Here is an 18,809-nt window from a genome sequence, read left to right as displayed (position 1 = left end):
TGGTGACCAATGGGAGAAGGACCCTCTTATATGTCATCAGTGGGAAGACTGCCCCCCTTACAGATCATTGATGTCAGTTGTTACTGAGAGACAGAAATTGCTCAAGGAACCCCTAGAACCCTTTGGAGGAACCCTGGCAGAGAAAGGATGGACTAGGCAGTAATATATTTCTCTCCCCTTTGGTGGGAGTGGAGATGACCCCATCTATAAGGATATACAATACATACACACACGAAAAGTTTCTCCGGGCTGCAGTTCCTCTGAGCTTTTTCAAGGTGTTGATCTTCTCAATTCTACCATAGAGATAGGAAGTCTCTATAGAAGACAGGAAGTGATGTCAGGTACAGACAGGAAGTTCCGGGTGAGAGGTGAGTCGGGAGGAAGTAGTGAGGAGACATCTTTGGAATCGGTAGCAGAGGAGGTAATAAGATCTTATCTTCTATTTACACCCAGTAACCCCCGTCATGTCCGTCCTCTTCCTCCATAGTCACTGTGACGTCTTTTATCTCCAGCAGATGATAATACACACATATACCTCCCAACTGTCCCTGATTTGGAGGGACTGTCCCTCATCCACAACAAAGTCTCTCTTTCCTCCTCATGTGTCCCTCATGTTGGTCTGATCTATATACATGTATATAAAATGCACTATTTATCTATCAAAAAGTCTTTCCCGGTGCTAAACCTTCCATCCAATTTCTACATTTTTCTGCTGCATTTGTAAATTCCAAAAGCCAATATAAAGGGATATTAGTGGTAAAAATGCACTTGTGGGTTTTACCAATTTTTCCCATTAAGGGGTGTGGCCTATGCCTCCATACTAATAGAAGTCCCTCATTCCCATCTCAGAAAGTTGGGAGGTATGTAAACATATATAGTTCGGTGTCGTACATTAACCCCTTCAGGGTCAGAACATTCCCCCACTTATGGGGCCGGAACATTCTCTTTGTTTCGAAAATGTTTTTTTTTTTCCCATCTAATTCAGCTTTTCAGTTTATAATAACAGACTATACGATAATACGGGATGGGGGTTTTATTAAGAGGTGTATTTATAATTGGAGATGCTCCGAAATTTTATCAGCTCAGTTCCCTGGGGGGACTCCGCAAATAATGGAATTAGGTCTCGAGCAAATGGTAAAAAGTGGAAAAAAGTCGACTTCAACCCTATATAAGTATCTATTAAGAAATACATCACCAGATATAAGTAAATTAAGTGAACATTGGAGAAGGGACTTTCCAAACTTGGTGGAGGAGAACTGGGAGTAAGTGTGGAGGTTCCCATTTCGGATACTGGTATCACTTCGAGACAAACTAATACAATTCAAAATAATACAAGCCACTACACACCATATAAGTTATATAAGATCTCTCCATCAAACTCTCAGAACAGCTGGAGATGTGCAGATATTCCAGGAAACTTCAGGCATATATTTTGGTCATGCCCAATGATAGTGGTATTTTGGAGGGAAGTCCTGAGAATAATTGCTATAGTAACATCCATAGTTTTCTAAACAGGAGGCAGAGATCTGCCTACTGGGATTGGTAGGGAAGAAGATTGTTCCGGTGGGAAGCAGAACACAGGTGGGCCTATTATTATTCTACGCTAGAAAGACGATAGTCTTAAATTGGAAGAAGGTAGAAGCTCCCTCGGTAGCACACTGGAAAAACCTAGTAAATAATAATCAGTCATTATACAGGGAGACATACTGCAATAGAGGACATGGGGAGAAATACGAGAGAGTATGGGCAGGTTGGATAGAAAATACTATGACAGCTTCAGGATAAATAGGGTATAAGGGGAGGATAAACACACCATTAAAGAAAAGGAGGGAGATGAATGTAAAAAAGGTATTTGTGTTAGATGAAATGAATGTGTTTTTTTTTTAACAACAAGGTTGGTCTTTATTGGGAAAAATACAAAAATGGTACATGACAAATCATTCTGGGAAAGAGCAGAACAATATATTGATTACATATCAAGGAAAAAACAAAGAAACACACGGGTTGACAAGGCACAATACGACTGAAAAGAAAAAAAGGATAATAAATAATAAGGCACACTTTTTGAGAGAAGGAGGTCATACCAAGCAAATAAGACAGCAGGCAACTTCTCAATAAACAACACCACAGGCACAAGAGCGAACGCCTTGAAGCAGGGAGGGGGGGAGAAGGGGAAGAGGGAGGGGAGGGGGAAGGCCTGCCCATGGTGCCAGGGATAGCTCATCCGAGTACAACTCAGGGGTTAGCAACATATGAGGGATCAGTCCAAGGCTGCCACACCTCCTCATACTTCATAGGACACCCTGTACTTATGTACGTCAATTTATACAATGGAGGTACTGCGTTAACCGCATTTTCCCAGGAGCCCACAGTGGGGGGCAAGGGGGAGATCCATTTCAACAGAATCCCTTTTTTTGCATAGAAGAACAGCAAAGAAATCAACGTCTTGGTAAATCTAGGGCGCAGCTCATCATCCTGTATACCCAATAGGGCCAATTCCGCCGACAAGGGGAGTTCCAGTTGAAGGCGGAAATTAATAGTCTCACCCACCGCAGCCCAGAACCTCGCCAGCTTCGGGCAGGTCCAGAACATGTGTAAAAAGGTGCTCTAGGAGATTGACATCGAGGGCAGTTCGGAGAACGGAGCGGATAAATTCTGTGCAGCCTCTGAGGCGTAAGGTACACCCTATGCAGAAGTTTTGTTTGGATCAGCTTGTCCCTAGAAGATATAACTACTTTAGAACTGGCCTCAAAACATTCCTCCCAGGTTTCCCTATCCAAATCGGGTAGATCCTCCCTCCATCTCTCCCACAAGATGAAATGAATGTTAGCGGAATTTGATGAAGGTTCGAGAAGAGAGCAGCTAAATGTAACTGTAAAATGTATCTAAATATGTATATGTATGTTTTTTGTTTTTTTTGTATGGAAAAAAAATGGAATATTAATAAAGAGATTAAAAAAAAAAGAGATGCTCCGAAATTTCATCGGCCCGAAACTTATCGGCCGAAAATTGTGTTTTCAGCATATTCCCGAAAGAATAAAAAGTGCAGATAATTGCGCAGTCGCAGTGGCTGCGCTTCCGGGGGTCCTCCCATTGCGGGGTGTCATCCTGGTGGCTCAAGGTCCTGTCCTCCCCTCCTCCTCTCCTTGCAGAGTGGCGATCTCACTGTGTCAGGGAGCTGAATTGCACGGGCCACAGTGACAATGTCCCGCCTCCTGTGATAGACGGCACACTGATCCAATGCCGGGACATTGAATCAGTGTGAAGTGATCACAGGAGGCGGGACATTGTCACTGCGGCCCGGGCTAATCAGATCCAGCTCCGGGCACAGGCAGGCTGCATCTGACAGGCACTGGTAGACTGCATCTCATGGGCACAGGCAGGCTGAATCAACAGGCAATGCCGAGGCTGCATCTTATGGGCACTAGCGAGGCTGAATCTGATGGGCACAGGTTGCATCCCACAGACACTGGCGAGGCTGCATTGATCTCTTGTATAGTTTCTGCAGTCTCTGACCATCTCCTGTATTATGTCTGCTAGAGGTGCACTGAATGGAAATTTTGCTAATACTATTAGCAGTGTGTTTAAGTAAGAGATTGCAGAAATGATACAAGAGAAGGTCAGAGACTGAGGACATGATACAAGAGAAGGTCAGAGACTGAGGACATGATACAAGAGAAGGTCAGAGATTGAGGACATGATACAAGAGAAGGTCAGAGACTGAGGACATGATACAAGTCTGGTAGTTATACATCACTGGGTGTTAAGACACTTGTGGCAACTTATCTCCTATCATCCAACCTGGTGAGGAAGCTGCTATATTTAGAAGCGGTAGTAATACTGCACTCAAAAGTTGGAATTGGCTGAACATGTATTTAGATCAGTCAACCGCCTAAACAAGCCAAGTTCTGTTCAAAAATGGGTTCAGTCCAAACCCAGAGCTCTAGTTTTAGTGGTCAGTTTATTGGTCCTTTACATTGGTGACCAATGAGAGAAGGACCCCCTTATATCAGTGGTCAGTGTAGTGGTCCCTTACATTGGTGACCAATGGGAGAAGGACCCCCTTATTTTGTCATCGGTGGGAAGACTGCCCTCCTTACAGATCATTGATGTCAGTTGTTACTAAGAGACAGAAATTGCTCATTGCTCAAGGAACCCCTAGAAGCCTTTGGAGAAACCCTGGCTGAGAAAGTCTGGACTAGGCAGTAATATATTTCTCTCCCCCTTGGTGGGAGTGGAGATGACCCATCTATAAGGTTATACAGTACATACACACACACAGCACAAGGCCGTGGTCACACTACGAGACGTTTCTCGGGGGTGCAGTTCCTCTGAGATTCACAAGGTGGTGATCTCACTTATACCATAGAGAAAGGATGTCTCTATGGAAGACAGGAAGTGATGTCAGATACAAACAGGAAGTAATATTAGATAAAGACAGGAAGTTCCATGAGGTACGAAGTAGCAAGGAGACAAAGCTGGAATCGGCAGCAGATGAGGTAATAAGATCTTATCTTCTATTTACACCCAGTAACCCCCGTCATGTCTGTCCTCTTCCTCCATAGTCACTGTGACGTATTTTATCTCCAGCAGATGATAATACACACATATACCTCCCAACTAGGGTTGCCACCTCATCCCTTTAAAAAGGAACACATCTGAATTACACAGGTTCTGTGGATGATTAAGGTGGTAATTAAACTCACTTGGTGCCTTATCTGCATTAAATTAGCCTCAGAATCTGTGTAATTCAGATGTGTTCCTTTTTAAAGGGATGAGGTGGCAACCCTACTCCCAACTGTCCCTGATTTGGAGGGACTGTCCCTCATTCACAACAAAGTCCCTCTTTCCTCATCATCTGTCCCTCATGTTGGTCTGATCTATATACATGTATATAAAATGTACTATTTATCTATCAAAAAGTCTTTACCAGTGCTAAACCTTCCATCCAATTTCTACATTTTTCTGCTGCATTTGTAAATTCCGAAAGCCAATATAAAGGAATATTAGTGGTAAAAATGCACTTGTGGGTTTAACCGATTATTTTTTTAAATGTTTCTCCATTAAGGGGTGTGTCAGGGGGTGTGTCCTATGCCTACATACTTTATAGAAGTCCCTCATTCCCATCTCAGAAAGTTGGGAGGTATGTACACATATATAGTGTGGAGTTGTACATTAACCCCTTCAGGGTCAGAACATCCCCCCACTTACAGGGCCGGAACATTCTCTTCATTTCGGAAATTATTTTTTTCCCATCAGTTTCACCTTTTCAGTTTTATACTAACGGATTATACGATAATACGGGTTGGAGCATTTATTAAGAGGTGGACTTATGATACATGTGTTTGATTTTATAATCACTGTCTATTTCTCCATGGAGGAGTGGGAGTATTTAGAAGCACACAAGGATCTCTACAAGGACGTCATGATGGACAATCAGCCGCCCCTCACATCACCGGGTAAGAGGAGACTTTATTGTAAAGGAGAGAGCAGTACGGAGGCTCCACCTAGATCCCCCATCATCTGATAAACACATAGAAACAATGTATTCAGTCAGTGTGTGTGTTTCCTACAGATGGATCCAGTAATGGGAACCCACCAGAGAGATGTCCCCGTCCTCTGTATTCCCGGGTTTCCACACAGGAAGGTCACACCATCCCCCACCATCATCAGGTAGATGAGGAACAATCACTGATAGTATCATTAGGATCTGTACATTATCTGCATTGTTACCATTGATGTCATTTTTATTCTATATTCAGAGTGGAAACCTGAGAGATCCTAAAGTTGAGGTTAAAGAAGAGATAAAGGAGGAGGATGATGAGGATGGGGTGATGGAGGAAATACACAAAGATCTGTACCAGGACACCATGGTGGAGTCATCCAGATACAGAAACCCCCCAGAGAGATGTCCCCGTCCTCTGTATTCCCGGAATACCACACAGGAAGGTCACACCATCCCCCACTGTTACAAGGTCGGTGGGGCGGAGCATCTAGAACATGGACTGGTGGAGATGATGTGTGGATTTTGTATGTAAGTTTATATCTTACAGATGATATTCTCTCTCATTCTCTTGGTTTAGAGTGGAGATCCAATCGATATAGAATTTGAGGTGAAATCAGAAGAAGAAGAGACGTATGTGAGGGATGATCAGCAGTCTATGGAGGAGGATGGAATAACGGGGACATTTATAGAGGAGGACACTCCTACAGAGATCAGCACAGGTGGGTCATTAACACTAAATCCATTCCTCCACCCATACTGCTCACTGATTGGGCCAGAGTAGGGCGGGGACTGGGTGATATCAGCCTATAATCCCCTGGTCACTTTCCTGAGCTGTGTTCCCCGTCCTGTATTCCTGTATTTCTCTCAGGTAATCTTCCTTCTCTGTGCTGCAGACACAATTTATGTCTCTAGACTGGATTTATGGAGATTCTGGGGTTCAGCTGGCAGCAAAATGTTGATTTTCACTATAGGGTTTGATCGACCTAGACACCTGGGGTATGTACCTTGGGTCTTCTGCCCCCATGCCCGGGTCTAGTGAGATCTCTGACAGAACAATTCTCCCGGGTTACTTGCTCTGTTATTTGCTGGCTGTGCCGGGTGGAGGGATATGTCTGTATAGTCTCAGACCCAAGTCACTGAGTGCAGTCTCAGGAGATGGGAGGCAGCGGTGTGGGATCTCTGCAACTTGTCTCCAGTAAACATTTCATCTGCCACTGATTACTGAATACCAATATCATGAGTCCTGACTCCTGCACTATATACTCTATGTTGTACATTACATACTGCTGACCCCTGCACTATATACTCTATGTTGTACATTACATACTCCTGACCCCTGCACTATGTACTCTATGTTGTACATTACATACTCTTTATTATCTCTGAACAAGAACGGTTGGAGAGACGGTTTAGGGCCAGGACACATTTGAGTAGATGTAATGACAATTGGCAGACTCCGAGACTTCTATAGGTAGACTGCTATACAGTGGAAGGCCTCCAGCCGGACACCACTTCTGTATAGGTAGGACCGCTGTCTCCTATGGTAACAAATCTTGTTACAGTCACTAACGCTAGTTCTACATAACTCTTGGTAACACAGAATAGTTCTCTTCTTCTCACACAGTCTCTCACTGCAGATCTCTCCCTGAGCTCCCGGTCTCTCATTAGTAGGGATGAGCTTTATGTTCGGGTTGAACATGAGTTCCACTCTAACATTGGCTGTTCGCCCGTTCAAGGAAAGACGAACATTATGGGGCGTTCGCGCCAAATTCGAGCACTGCGTCACGCACCATAATGCACTGCGAGATCGCAGTGCATTGCTGTATGATGATTGGCCAAAGCATGCACTATGACCCTCATACTTTGGCCAATCCCAGCGCCGTCAGCTAAGAGAGCCATATTTGGCCAAAGGCAGGGTGCCTTTGGCCAATCATGGCTCAGGGGGACTAAGTCCATGCCCCACACTATATAAGGCCGTCTGCACGTCGGCCCTGTGTAGTGTGTTGTTGGCGTGGATGAAGACAGTGTAATTTAGATTGAGCAGGCAGGTGATTCAGTTAGCTGCAGTGTACTTAATATAAATATATATATACACTGCATCCAGTGTAGCTAGATCTGACTGCAGGCCGTTCCTGGTGTACTTTTTCTAATATACTTTCAGGCAGGCAGGTGATTCAGTGAGCTGCAGTCCATTAAATTATATATATATATATATATATACATATACAGTCTCCTACATATATATATCCACTGCATCCAGTCTAGCCAAGCCTATCTCCTTTTTTTTCGGCGTTGAGCCATAACATGCAGAAGAGTTGGTGGAGTGGATAACAAAGCCGTCCTCATCCTCTGTCACCCAGGCTCAGAGTAGTTTGCCTGCCAATGCAGCTGCCACAGCGGCATATTCCATTGGCTCCATGTCATCAGTCACTCCTTCCCTAGCCCCACCATCATGCACGGAGGATTCCCCCGAACTGTTCGACCACAGTGTCGGGTACATGCTGCTGGAGGCTGCGCAGTGTTTTGAAGGCTCAGATGATGGTACCCAGGTTGAGGAAGGGAGTAACATGAGCCTAGGGAGAGGGGATGCCCAAGAAGGACAAGAAACTGGCAGTCATGTTCCCCCAGCTGCAGCATACTGCCCAGTTTGCTCCAGTGAGGAGGAGGGAGGGGATGATGAGGTCACTGCTGCTGACTCCCCACGTATTTTGAAAAGTTCTTTGGTGTGGACCTTTTTTCACACATGTGCAACAGATCGCACCATTGCTCTGTTTGCAACATATGTCTGAAGGGTATCAAGTGTGGCCAAAACAGCAACCGCTTGGGCACCACATGCTTGACCAGACATATGACGACCTCCCATGCAGTCTGTTGGCAAGCGTACCTAAAAGACCCACATGAAAGAAGAAGGCGGACCTCTCCTTGCTCCTCATCAGCTGGGATCTCCAACCCCACTATACCTTCAGTCCTCTCAGAAACCTGCACTGAGAGGAATGAAGGTGTAGAATAAGGTGTCCCAACATCCGATTGTAGCAGGCAAATTTCCCTACCCCTGTTGCTTAATCGTAGAAAGAAATTTGGTCCCAGCCATCCACATGCTCAGCGTTTGAATGCTAGCTTGGCTAAATTGTTAGCACTGCAACTGCTGCCTTTTCAGCTGGTAGACTCTGCCCCCTTTTGTGAATTTGTGGAATGTGCGGTACCTCAGTGGCATGTTCCCAAACGCCATTTCTTTTCACGGAAGACCATTCCGGCTCTCTACCAGCATGTGGAAGGCAATGTCTTGGCCTTGTTGGACAGAGCGAAAAATATGGAGTAATGCCTGGATCAACCGATTATAAATACCTTACAAAGAGGTAGTATATATAAATCTACATATAGTTCAGTGCATCTATCCAAGTCTCATTCACATAGAATACTATGTCAATGCAGTTCTGATGGTCTAGAAATTTTTTGCAAAAAAGTGAGAAAATAAAGTTCTCTCAAAGTAGACCAAAACAGACCTATGGATGGTACAATGAACTTTAATCATAGAAAAACACACAGCAATAGTTCATCAAAAAAGGGGTGACAGACAGATGGATTGGTTTACACAATTAAAAAATAAGACAACGTTGTCTAATTCGTTTAAAAACAGGGGAATCGCAGCTGAGCCAGAGCTTGCACAATATGCAATTGAGCTACTGGCCTGTCCTGCATCCAACGCATTCAGTGCTGCTGGAGACTTTGTAACCAATCACAGAGTGCGCCTGTCCACAGACTCTGTTGATCGGCTTACCTTTATAAAAATAAATCCATCTTGGATCACCAGCTACCAAGCACCTGATGCTGATGTAACCAATTGATTTTTCTATAGATGTGGGATCCCTTGAAGACTGCCTATGCTGAGTGACTATCCTATTCCTCCTCAATGTTCATGTTGATAGCTTCTAAGAATATTTTTGTTTCAGGGCACTACCACCACTGCCTAAGGCCCAATTTTTCTGCCCCTGTTTACACGCCCCTGTTAATTACATTTTTTTATCTAATATTTCACAGCAGGGCCCGTTCCTGCACCCACCAAGAGTAACGGTGAGGACTTACTGTGTTCTGGTGCCACCAACACCTAAGGCACAATTTTCTGCAGAGTGTATAGTATATACAGGTGGTCCCCTACTTTCAAACATCCGACTTACAAACGACTCCTACTTACAAACAGAAGGAGACAACAGGAAGTGAGAGGAAATCTACCCCTAGGAAGGGAAATTATCTCCTGTAAGAGTTGATATGGGAAGAATGTGTCTCCTCTCCACTGATGCTTTATCACCAATCCTTGCTTCCCTAATAACCCCAAATTTTCTAAATCCAATTGTCATTGGGATAGAAAGTGAGGTGAAATCTTCTGAACACGGGGTACAGACAGCAAAACAAATGTTACAGGGGTGATAACCCTTCCCTATGTTTTCCAAAAAGCTTAAAATTCAATGCACTTTTGATTTTTCACGTTCAGGCCCCATAAACTTTAACGGTGTTCGAATGTTCGCACAAACTTTCGGTCCATTCGCTTGTTCTGCCGCGAACCAAACCGGGAGGTGTTAGGCTCCTCCCTACTCACTGGACTTCCAGATTCAGTTGCCACTAAATCTGCTGAGCTCTTCTACAGCTAACCCGCTGTATATTCCTCAAGCGTCACCCCCGCTATCCTGCTGGGCCCCTCGTTTGGCACTTACTGATGCTCCTCAAGCATCACCCCCGCTATCCTGCTGGGCCCCTGGCTTGGCACTTACTGATGCTCCTCAAGCGTCACCCCCGCTATCCTGCTGAGCCCCTGGCTTGGCACCTGCTGAAGCTTTCCCACTTCTTCACTGTCCCAGGCTGGTGAGAAGATTGCTCTGGTACTGGCTCCAGCTTACTAACTGTAGTCTCCGGTAACAAGGTGGATGGTCCCTTAGTGGCGACAGCTTCCCCTCCACCTCCGACCACAACTGGTTCCCCGTTCGTCTGAACCTTTACTCTCGGTTGGAATCCAATCCTGCACTCCCAACCCTGCGCTGCTTCTCTTGCTCCTGGAAGGCCTCAGGCTTCCGGCCTAAGAACCCAGGCGACATAACACACGTCCACCCAGACAACCGTCCAGGTGGCATAGAACCTCGATCACCTGACTCCACCCAAGTAGGCTCTCCCAGCAGGCCAAGGGACCAAAAAAAACCCTGCAAATTGGCTGAGGCACCCCATCCATTCATAATCCGACCTTGCTACACCCTTGTCTATCTAGTGACAGAAGAGAAAAGGTGCAGCCATCCAAAGTTAGAGAGAAATCAGTAGATCTCCTAATAATAAGCAGGGATAAATACCACCCGGTGAACTCAATTTATTAGCCACCCTTCCTAAACACCAGGGTGCTACATGTTCATTACATACTCCTGACCCCTGCACTATATACTCTATGCTGTACATTACATACTCCTGACCCCTGCACTATATACTCTATGCTGTACATTACATACTCCTGACCCTCATCCTATAATCCCCTCATCACTGTCACTCCTATAAAAGACAGTTCTCGTTGTTTTCTTCACTCTCTGACTAAGGTCCATGAATAAAGAAATGATCTGGTAGGAGATCAGAGGACCCATTTACTAGTTACCTTGAGGGGGGAATTGTAAGATCCTCAGAGACAAAGCTGCCTGATGTGGGCAGAGTCCTGGTTTAGGGGAACCAATCAGCTGATGTTTAGTAATAATCTTTGTATTTCTATTTTAGTAGATGGACGGGAGATGAGGAAAACCTCAGAGGATTGTCTCACTTTGTCTCCAGACTGTAAAGTAGAAGATGAGGACATCACACAGTATAGTCCAGGAGAAGACCCGACTACCTCAAATGTCCATCCGGCACCACACAGTGTAGATGGACCATCGTATTCCTCTTATCCTGAGGAACCTCAGACTGTGCGGGACGGTGCCAGACCATCGTATTCCTCTTATGTTGAGGAACCTCAGACTGTGCGGGACGGTGCCGGATCATCGTATTCCTCTTATCCTGAGGAACCTCAGACTGTGCGGGACGGTGCCGGATCATTGTATTCCTCTTATCCTGAGGAACCTCAGACTGTGCGGGACGGTGCCGGACCATCGTATTCCTCTTATCCTGAGGAACCTCAGACTGTGCGGGACGGTGCCGGACCATCGTATTCCTCTTATGCCGAGGAACTTCAGACTGTGCGGGACGGTGCCGGACCATCGTATTCCTCTTATCCCGAGGAACCTCAGACTGTGCGGGATGGTGCCGGACCATCGTATTCCTCTTATCCTGAGGAACCTCAGACTGTGCGGGATGGTACCGGACCATCGTATTCCTCTTATCCTGAGGAACCTCAGACTGTGCGGGACGGTGCCGTCCTTCCAACAGATAAGAAGTTTCCCTGTCCTGAATGTGGGAAGTGCTTCAATTTAAAATTCAATCTTAATGTGCATATAAGATCTCACACGGGGGAGAAGCCTTTTTCCTGTTCTGAGTGTGGGAAATGTTTTTCATATAAGTCCCATCTTTCCACACATCAAAGATCACACACGGGGGAGAAGCCTTTTTCCTGTTCTGTGTGCGGGAAATGTTTTTCAGATAAGTTCAGTCTTTCCACACATCAGAGATCTCACACGGGGGAGAAGCCTTTTTCCTGTTCTGAGTGCGGGAAATGTTTTTCACAGAAGTCCCATCTTTCCAAACATCAGAGATCTCACACGGGGGAGAAGCCTTTTTCCTGTTCTGTGTGCGGGAAATGTTTTTCGCAGACGTCCAGTCTTTCCACACATCAGAGATCTCACACGGGGGAGAAGCCTTTTTCCTGTTCTGTGTGCGGGAAATGTTTTTCGCAGACGTCCAGTCGTAACACACATCAGAGATCTCACACGGAGGAGAAGCCTTTTTCCTGTTCTGTGTGCGGGAAATGTTTTTCATATAAGTCCCATCTTTCCACACATCAGAAATCACACACGGGGGAGTTGCCTTTTTCATGTTCTGAGTGCGGGAAATGTTTTTCATGTAAGTCCCATCTTTCCACACATCAGAGATCACACACGGGGGAGTTGCCTTTTTCCTGTTCTGAGTGCGGAAAATGTTTTTCAATGAAGTCCAATCTTTCCGCACATCAGAGATCACACACGGGGGAGAAGCCTTTTTCCTGTTCTGAGTGCGGAAAATGTTTTTCAATGAAGTCCCATCTTTCCGAACATCAGAGATCACACACGGGGGAGTTGCCTTTTTCATGTTCTGAGTGCGGGAAATGTTTTTCATGTAAGTCCCATCTTTCCACACATCAGAGATCTCACACGGGGGAGAAGCCTTTTTCCTGTTCTGTGTGCGGGATTTTTTTTTCGCAGACATCCAGTCGTAACACACATCAGAGATCTCACAAGGGGGAGAAGCCTTTTTCCTGTTCTGTGTGCGGGAAATGTTTTTCAGATAAGTCCAATCTTTCCACACATCAGAGATCTCACACGGGGGAGAAGCCTTTTTCCTGTTCTGTGTGCGGGAAATGTTTTTCGCAGACGTCCAGTCGTAACACACATCAAAGATCTCACACTGGGGAGAAGCCATCTTCCTGTCCTGAGTGAGGGAATTGTTCCTCACTAAAGTCCTGTCTTCCTGTACATCAGGGGTCCCACACAACCCTTGAGGTGTATTAGTGAGTGTGGGAAATGTCTTGTATGTGAATGTTGCTGGACATGTGGGGAAGAAGCACACCCTGATATACACCTCAGATATACTCCATGGCTGATCTTCATCATGTAAGAAACACTTCATAAGGAGATCAGAGATCACCAAAGACATGGATGAAGTGTTGTACCGTGTTAGCCATTGATAGCAGGAGAAAAATAAAAATGGAGTCATTACCTCTCATTTTGTGGTGGAAGATTTCACAGACATTTAGGGATCTATTATAAAACAAATTGTAGAATGAATGTGACACGCGTTCCTCCAATCATGACACATATTGGATCATCGGCTCCATCTAGTGACATAAATCTGCCCCTGTGGTGACCATTGGCGTAAAACAGAAAATACCACATTTGGCCATTAGATGGCGCTAAGTAGCATAGAAATTATCTCCATCTAGTGGCCAAATGCAATCATTTCCATTGTAAATGAATGGAAACCGTTCAACCAGCACAGCAAATATCCTAATAACATTCATCTTTCCCCCATTCACACAGAAGGAATGTACATGGACTTTCCCCGGGGGAATTGCTATGCACATATTTTATGAATAGACCCCTAAATGTCAGGAGACGTTTATATAAAGATGGGAAGTATGGAGCAGATAAATGAATAGACCTCCTAGCAATGTTATTACCAGGCTGCAGCTAGGGGGAGCTCTAATGTGTGAGCACAGCAGAGTGATCCCATCTAGCTCACATTAACCCTTTCACTGTCAGAGATGTTTTTGTATTATTTTAGGCCTGAAGATTAGATAAAACCCCCAAACATATATTATCTGATATCAGAGGCCCTGAAGAATAAAATGGTGGTGATTGTTAAGGTGTTCCTCGTTCACAAATTTCCCCTTAATATCCGGGTTTATTTTCTCCTTTCCCCCATTTTCTATGGTATGATCTTTTCTACAATACTTTGTTATAATAATGTAACACGTTGTGTATTGTATTGTACGACTCCGCCTCCACATTCCAGACAAGTCATTTTCCTGACCAATCGCATTTCTACCTTTTTACTATTTCCCGATTCTATGACTGTAATCTGTTTAAAAGTAAAAATTATAATTAAAAATTGTATTAAAGAGAAAAAGTTGTGTGTGTCGGTGGAATGAGAAGAATTGCTGGTGGTGTTGTCACCTGTCACAGGTCATCAGGTTTAAGGTAACTCTGAATAATGGGCCTAGAGTGCAGTGGTCAGGAGTATATCATATACAGTGATCAGGAGTATATCATATACAGGGTTCAGGAGTATATCATATACAGAGGTCAGGAGTATATCATATACAGGGGTCAGGAGTATATCATATACAGTGATCAGGAGTATATCATATACAGTGGTCAGGAGTATATCATATACAGGGGTCAGGAGTATATCATATACAGGGGTCAGGAGTATATCATATACAGGGGTCAGGAGTATATCATATACAGGGGTCAGGAGTATATCATATACAGAGGTCAGGGTCTTCTACTGACATTAATTAGAGAGAAAAGTCTCTCCTGTACGGTTCTCTCCTTGACATATCGTAGAATGAAGCCGTATTGTTCTTTCAGTGTCATCATCCCGTGTTCTGTCCATTTCCACACCGAAACCAACATCTCCTCCACCATCCCGCTGTATTTGTTGTCTCACCATGTTTCCAATGATGGAGATCCAGAGACTGACCGGAGTCTTCTTCTCCATGTCACCAGACCACCTCTTCCTCTACTATTGGGGTGCTGGGCCTTTCTATGACTACTCAGGACCCCCAACCTCTTCTATATGTAGCACTACCCCCGAAGGAGCTGCTGGTTTAGATTTGGGCCTGCCGTTACCTTACTGTTCACCACACTCGTCCCAGAGGTCCCTCTTGAAGAGTTATTCACAAATGTCCGCACCAACACTTTATTCATTTTTCTTCAAGGGTTTTATTAAACAAGGTTCAACAGAGGGGTGGAGGGATAGGGGAGATTCAGGTACCTTGCTTGTGGATCACGGGTACAGTCTTAGATCCAGAGGACAAATCGGTTCCACACTGGATTCAGCAACTACCGGATAGGCCTCGCTCACTGACCTAGCAGCCGGTGCGAAGCTCATTCAAAGTCTCTGCCACAGACTTGATGAGTGTCGTCGAGTTGTCACACAGTCCTCTGCCACAAGATCATGCAACCACACACACACACTCTGCAAAGCTCCAAAGAAAGCACACGGTCCACGTGCCAGGATCTTTCTCCAATTGTTCGGCTTCTTCCCGCAGGCAAGACAGCACAGGACCACCCGGGACCAGTAGGCCCCAGAAACTCCTGGGCCTACTCTCAGCTGTGGAGCCTCGCGCCAGCAGGCCCCGAGACTGGAAAATACTGCTAACACATCCCTGAGGCCAGGAGGGCCATCCGGTCAGGATTGGAAGACCCCGCCAGAACGGCACCCTCCCCCAGAATGCACAGCGGGCAGACCACGTCCACTGGGCTGCTTCTGGGAAGAAGGCACTCAATACACCCAGCCTATATTGCCATTCCGACCTTGACTCCTGGTGACAGCAACACCCACAGTCAAGTGGAAGATGTGCAACACAGCTGAACTAGAACAGAAACCCACAATTTGGCATAATATTCTGAGCCGACTACAGCTCAGATAACTAAATTTACAAAATAGCGCCTACTCAACAGGAGCAGGGCGCTACATATAGGATTGTGAAAATTTCCATCCGATTTACTGAGAAGCTGAAGAAGATGTCCATGATGTAGATGAGGGTCACATATATAGGGTTGCCACCAGTACGGTTTTCCCCCGGACAGTCCGGTTTTTGAATGATGTGTTCGGGTTTACTACTGCACCAGACCCGGACACATCTTTCACATGGACTGCACCGGGAGTGACGAGTCTTCCTTCTGCCTGACACTGACAGCAGCTTGGTTCAGCAGAGCAGAGTGTCAGTGTATCAAAGCTCCTCCCCTCCTTCTCCGTTCTGTACACACACGAGGAGGAGGAGGGGGGAGAAGGGACGCTCTGATCTCAGGTCTGCACTAACTTTTTATTATGTTCTGTAGATGGAGGAGGTAGAGGGCTAGGGAGAGAGTGTCTGGTAAGGAGGACAAGGTGGAAAATATGAGTGATCCAGGGGTTAGGAGGACATGTGCTGGGGGGGGGGGGCTTTGGCAGGGGGGAGGCAAGGCTAGAAGTGTGGATTAGATTTGAAATCTGGCAACCCCTCTCTTCCTTCCCAAAATACCCCTCCAGCACATATCCTACCCCCTACCTATCCCCCTTGCACTGGCCCTCTTCTCTCACAAAGCGCCCTCCCCCAGCACATATCTGACCCCTGAAGCACCCCCAGCACATATGGGCACAGAGGCTGCATATGATGGGCACGTTGGTTGCATATGATGGGCACAGTGGCTGCATATGATGGGCACAGTGGCTGCATTTCATGGGCACAGTGGCTGCATATGATGGTGGGCACAGTGGCTGCATATGATAGTGGGCACAGTGGCTGCATATGATGGGCACAGAGGCTGCATTTGATGGGCACATTGGCTGTATATGATGGGCACAGTGCTGCATATGATGGGCACAGTGGCTGCATATGATGGGCACAGTGGCTGCATATGATGGGCACAGTGGCTGCATATGATGGGCACAGTGGCTGCATATGATGGGCACAGAGGCATCATATGATGGTGGGCACAGTGGCTGCATTTCATGGGCACAGTGGCTGCATAGGATGGGCACAGTGGCTGCAATTGATGTTTTTTTTACAGAATCAGTTTGATTGCGCCCCCCCCAACAAAAAAAATATTTGCACACTGGCCGCCACTGCCCCCCAGCACATATCTATCTCTCCCCACCCCCCTGCTAGCACTAGCCCTCTCCCCAGGACATATCTGACCCCTGCATTCTGTGCAGAACACCCACAATTCAGCCACACACTATTTGCTGCGACGAGCTATGAACCACATACTCTTTCAGGCCACCAAAAGTGTCCCAGGTCTTTTACAACTTGTAGCGTAAACCCCCCCCCCCCCCCCCAAAATAAATGCCGCCGCTAAAGTGTTCGGGTTTGGCTTGAGGAAAAGGTGGCAACCCTACACATATAGTATGAGCAGCATCACCCTTCACTCTGTCACCAAGACCTCGTCTGGCAATGCCCAGAATGATACCAATTAGTCTCTGACCAATCTCACGGTTTGGATAGAATTTCTCCTTATATCAGTGGTCAGTGTAGTGGTCCCTTACATTGGTGACCAATGGGAGAAGGACCCCCTTATATGTCATCAGTGGGAAGACTGCCCTCCTTACAGATCATTGATGTCAGTTGTTACTGAGAGACAGAAATTGTCCATTGCTCAAGGAACCCCTAGAACCCTTTGGAGGAACCCTGGCTGAGAAAGTCTGGACTAGGCAGTAATATATTTCCCTCCCCCTTGGTGGGAGTGGAGATGACCCATCTCATAGTTGCCAACATTTGAAAAAAATTTCCAGGGACAATTTGCAGCACAGCTATTAAGCTCCCGAACCAAGTCGCGAACATGCCGCCGCACTCGCGACCAATGGCTCCGCATCTTAAAGGGGACATACCTGGATGCCCATGTGTGCAGCCGTGCCATTCTGTCACCGTACATCGTCGTGCGGCGGTTGGCAAATATACTGCATGAAGGAGTTAATTGACACTGGTGCCACTAATGTAGCACAAAGGGGTTAATTATCTGCCACTGCATCAGTGACCAGTGGCATGCATTTACCCCCTTCTTTCTGCATTTTACAAATACCATTGGTAATTAACAACTTGCCGACCTGCCACAGGTAGCAGCTTACAGGCACCGGGATGTTCCCATACGTCACTGCTTGTTTTAGGGTTTTGGGCACATTCCCCCGCCCACCCACTCCCCTGTGATTGTACACAGCTAGAGTCTGTTAGCAGATCTCATGAGCCGGTACACACGTATAAAGAGCCAGACGACTTTCTGTTCAGCAGAAGCTGGTCTAAACTACTGGCTTCTGTCCAATGATCTTGCTGGAAAACCAGCAGTGCATTGTGGTGGTGCTGGTAATGGGGGGGGGGGGGGAGTGGGGTATACACTGAACACGTACTCCACTTTACTGCTGAGCCAATCCCCAGAAATATTACCAGATGCATCACCACAGCCAGCAATACTCAGTGTACATAGAACAGGAGCAATCTCCTCTGACATCCAATCTTCAGTAAGGAGGTGGCTGATGTCACAGGGACAGTTAATGTGTACCTGTAGCCAAAACTTTGGTTTTTGTTTTGGATAGAGCCAGGAGGGGATTAGAAGTCTAACCTTATTTTACTGCAGTCTGAGGCGAAATTCCTTTCCTGTCTGATAAAAAAAAAAAAGTGTCCTCAGGACAGCAAGTGAGAGGAAATCTCTATTACAGAGCCCCAGATGGCAGTAAACGCTGATGGGGGTTCTAACCTTTCCCCTTTCTATCCAATAAAAAGGTCTGGGGTACAAATACACTAAACAAGTCAGGACAAGACGAGGCTGCAGTTCTCTCTCATGGTCCTCACTAGAAACTCTAGATTTATCTCACATTTCTGTCTCTGTAGCCCACAAACGGGGCCCTCCCTCCATAGTGCGGGATCCTACATAGGCCCACATGCAATCTGTCT

The 18,809-nt window shown here is 46.0% G+C and overlaps 1 protein-coding gene across 1 annotated transcript in view; it reads left to right on the top strand.

Annotated features, from left to right (window-relative positions):
- The window catches only part of LOC120935216 (zinc finger protein 850-like), a 59,081-nt gene extending 40,291 nt beyond the window's left edge, over nucleotides 1-18,790 (top strand). The window contains exons 6-7 of the mRNA XM_040347382.1: nucleotides 12,025-13,039; nucleotides 18,747-18,790. Coding sequence (XP_040203316.1) covers nucleotides 12,025-13,039; nucleotides 18,747-18,790 — 1,059 coding nt within the window. The remainder of the gene's footprint in view (nucleotides 1-12,024; nucleotides 13,040-18,746) is intronic.
- Nucleotides 18,791-18,809: the final 19 nt, after the last annotated feature.

Source organism: Rana temporaria, chromosome 4 (genome assembly GCF_905171775.1).
Source record: "Rana temporaria chromosome 4, aRanTem1.1, whole genome shotgun sequence".
Classification (NCBI taxonomy): Eukaryota; Metazoa; Chordata; class Amphibia; order Anura; family Ranidae; genus Rana; species Rana temporaria.
The sequence above is the reverse complement of the archived record's forward strand: the minus strand, read 5'-3'. Positions and strand labels throughout refer to the sequence as shown.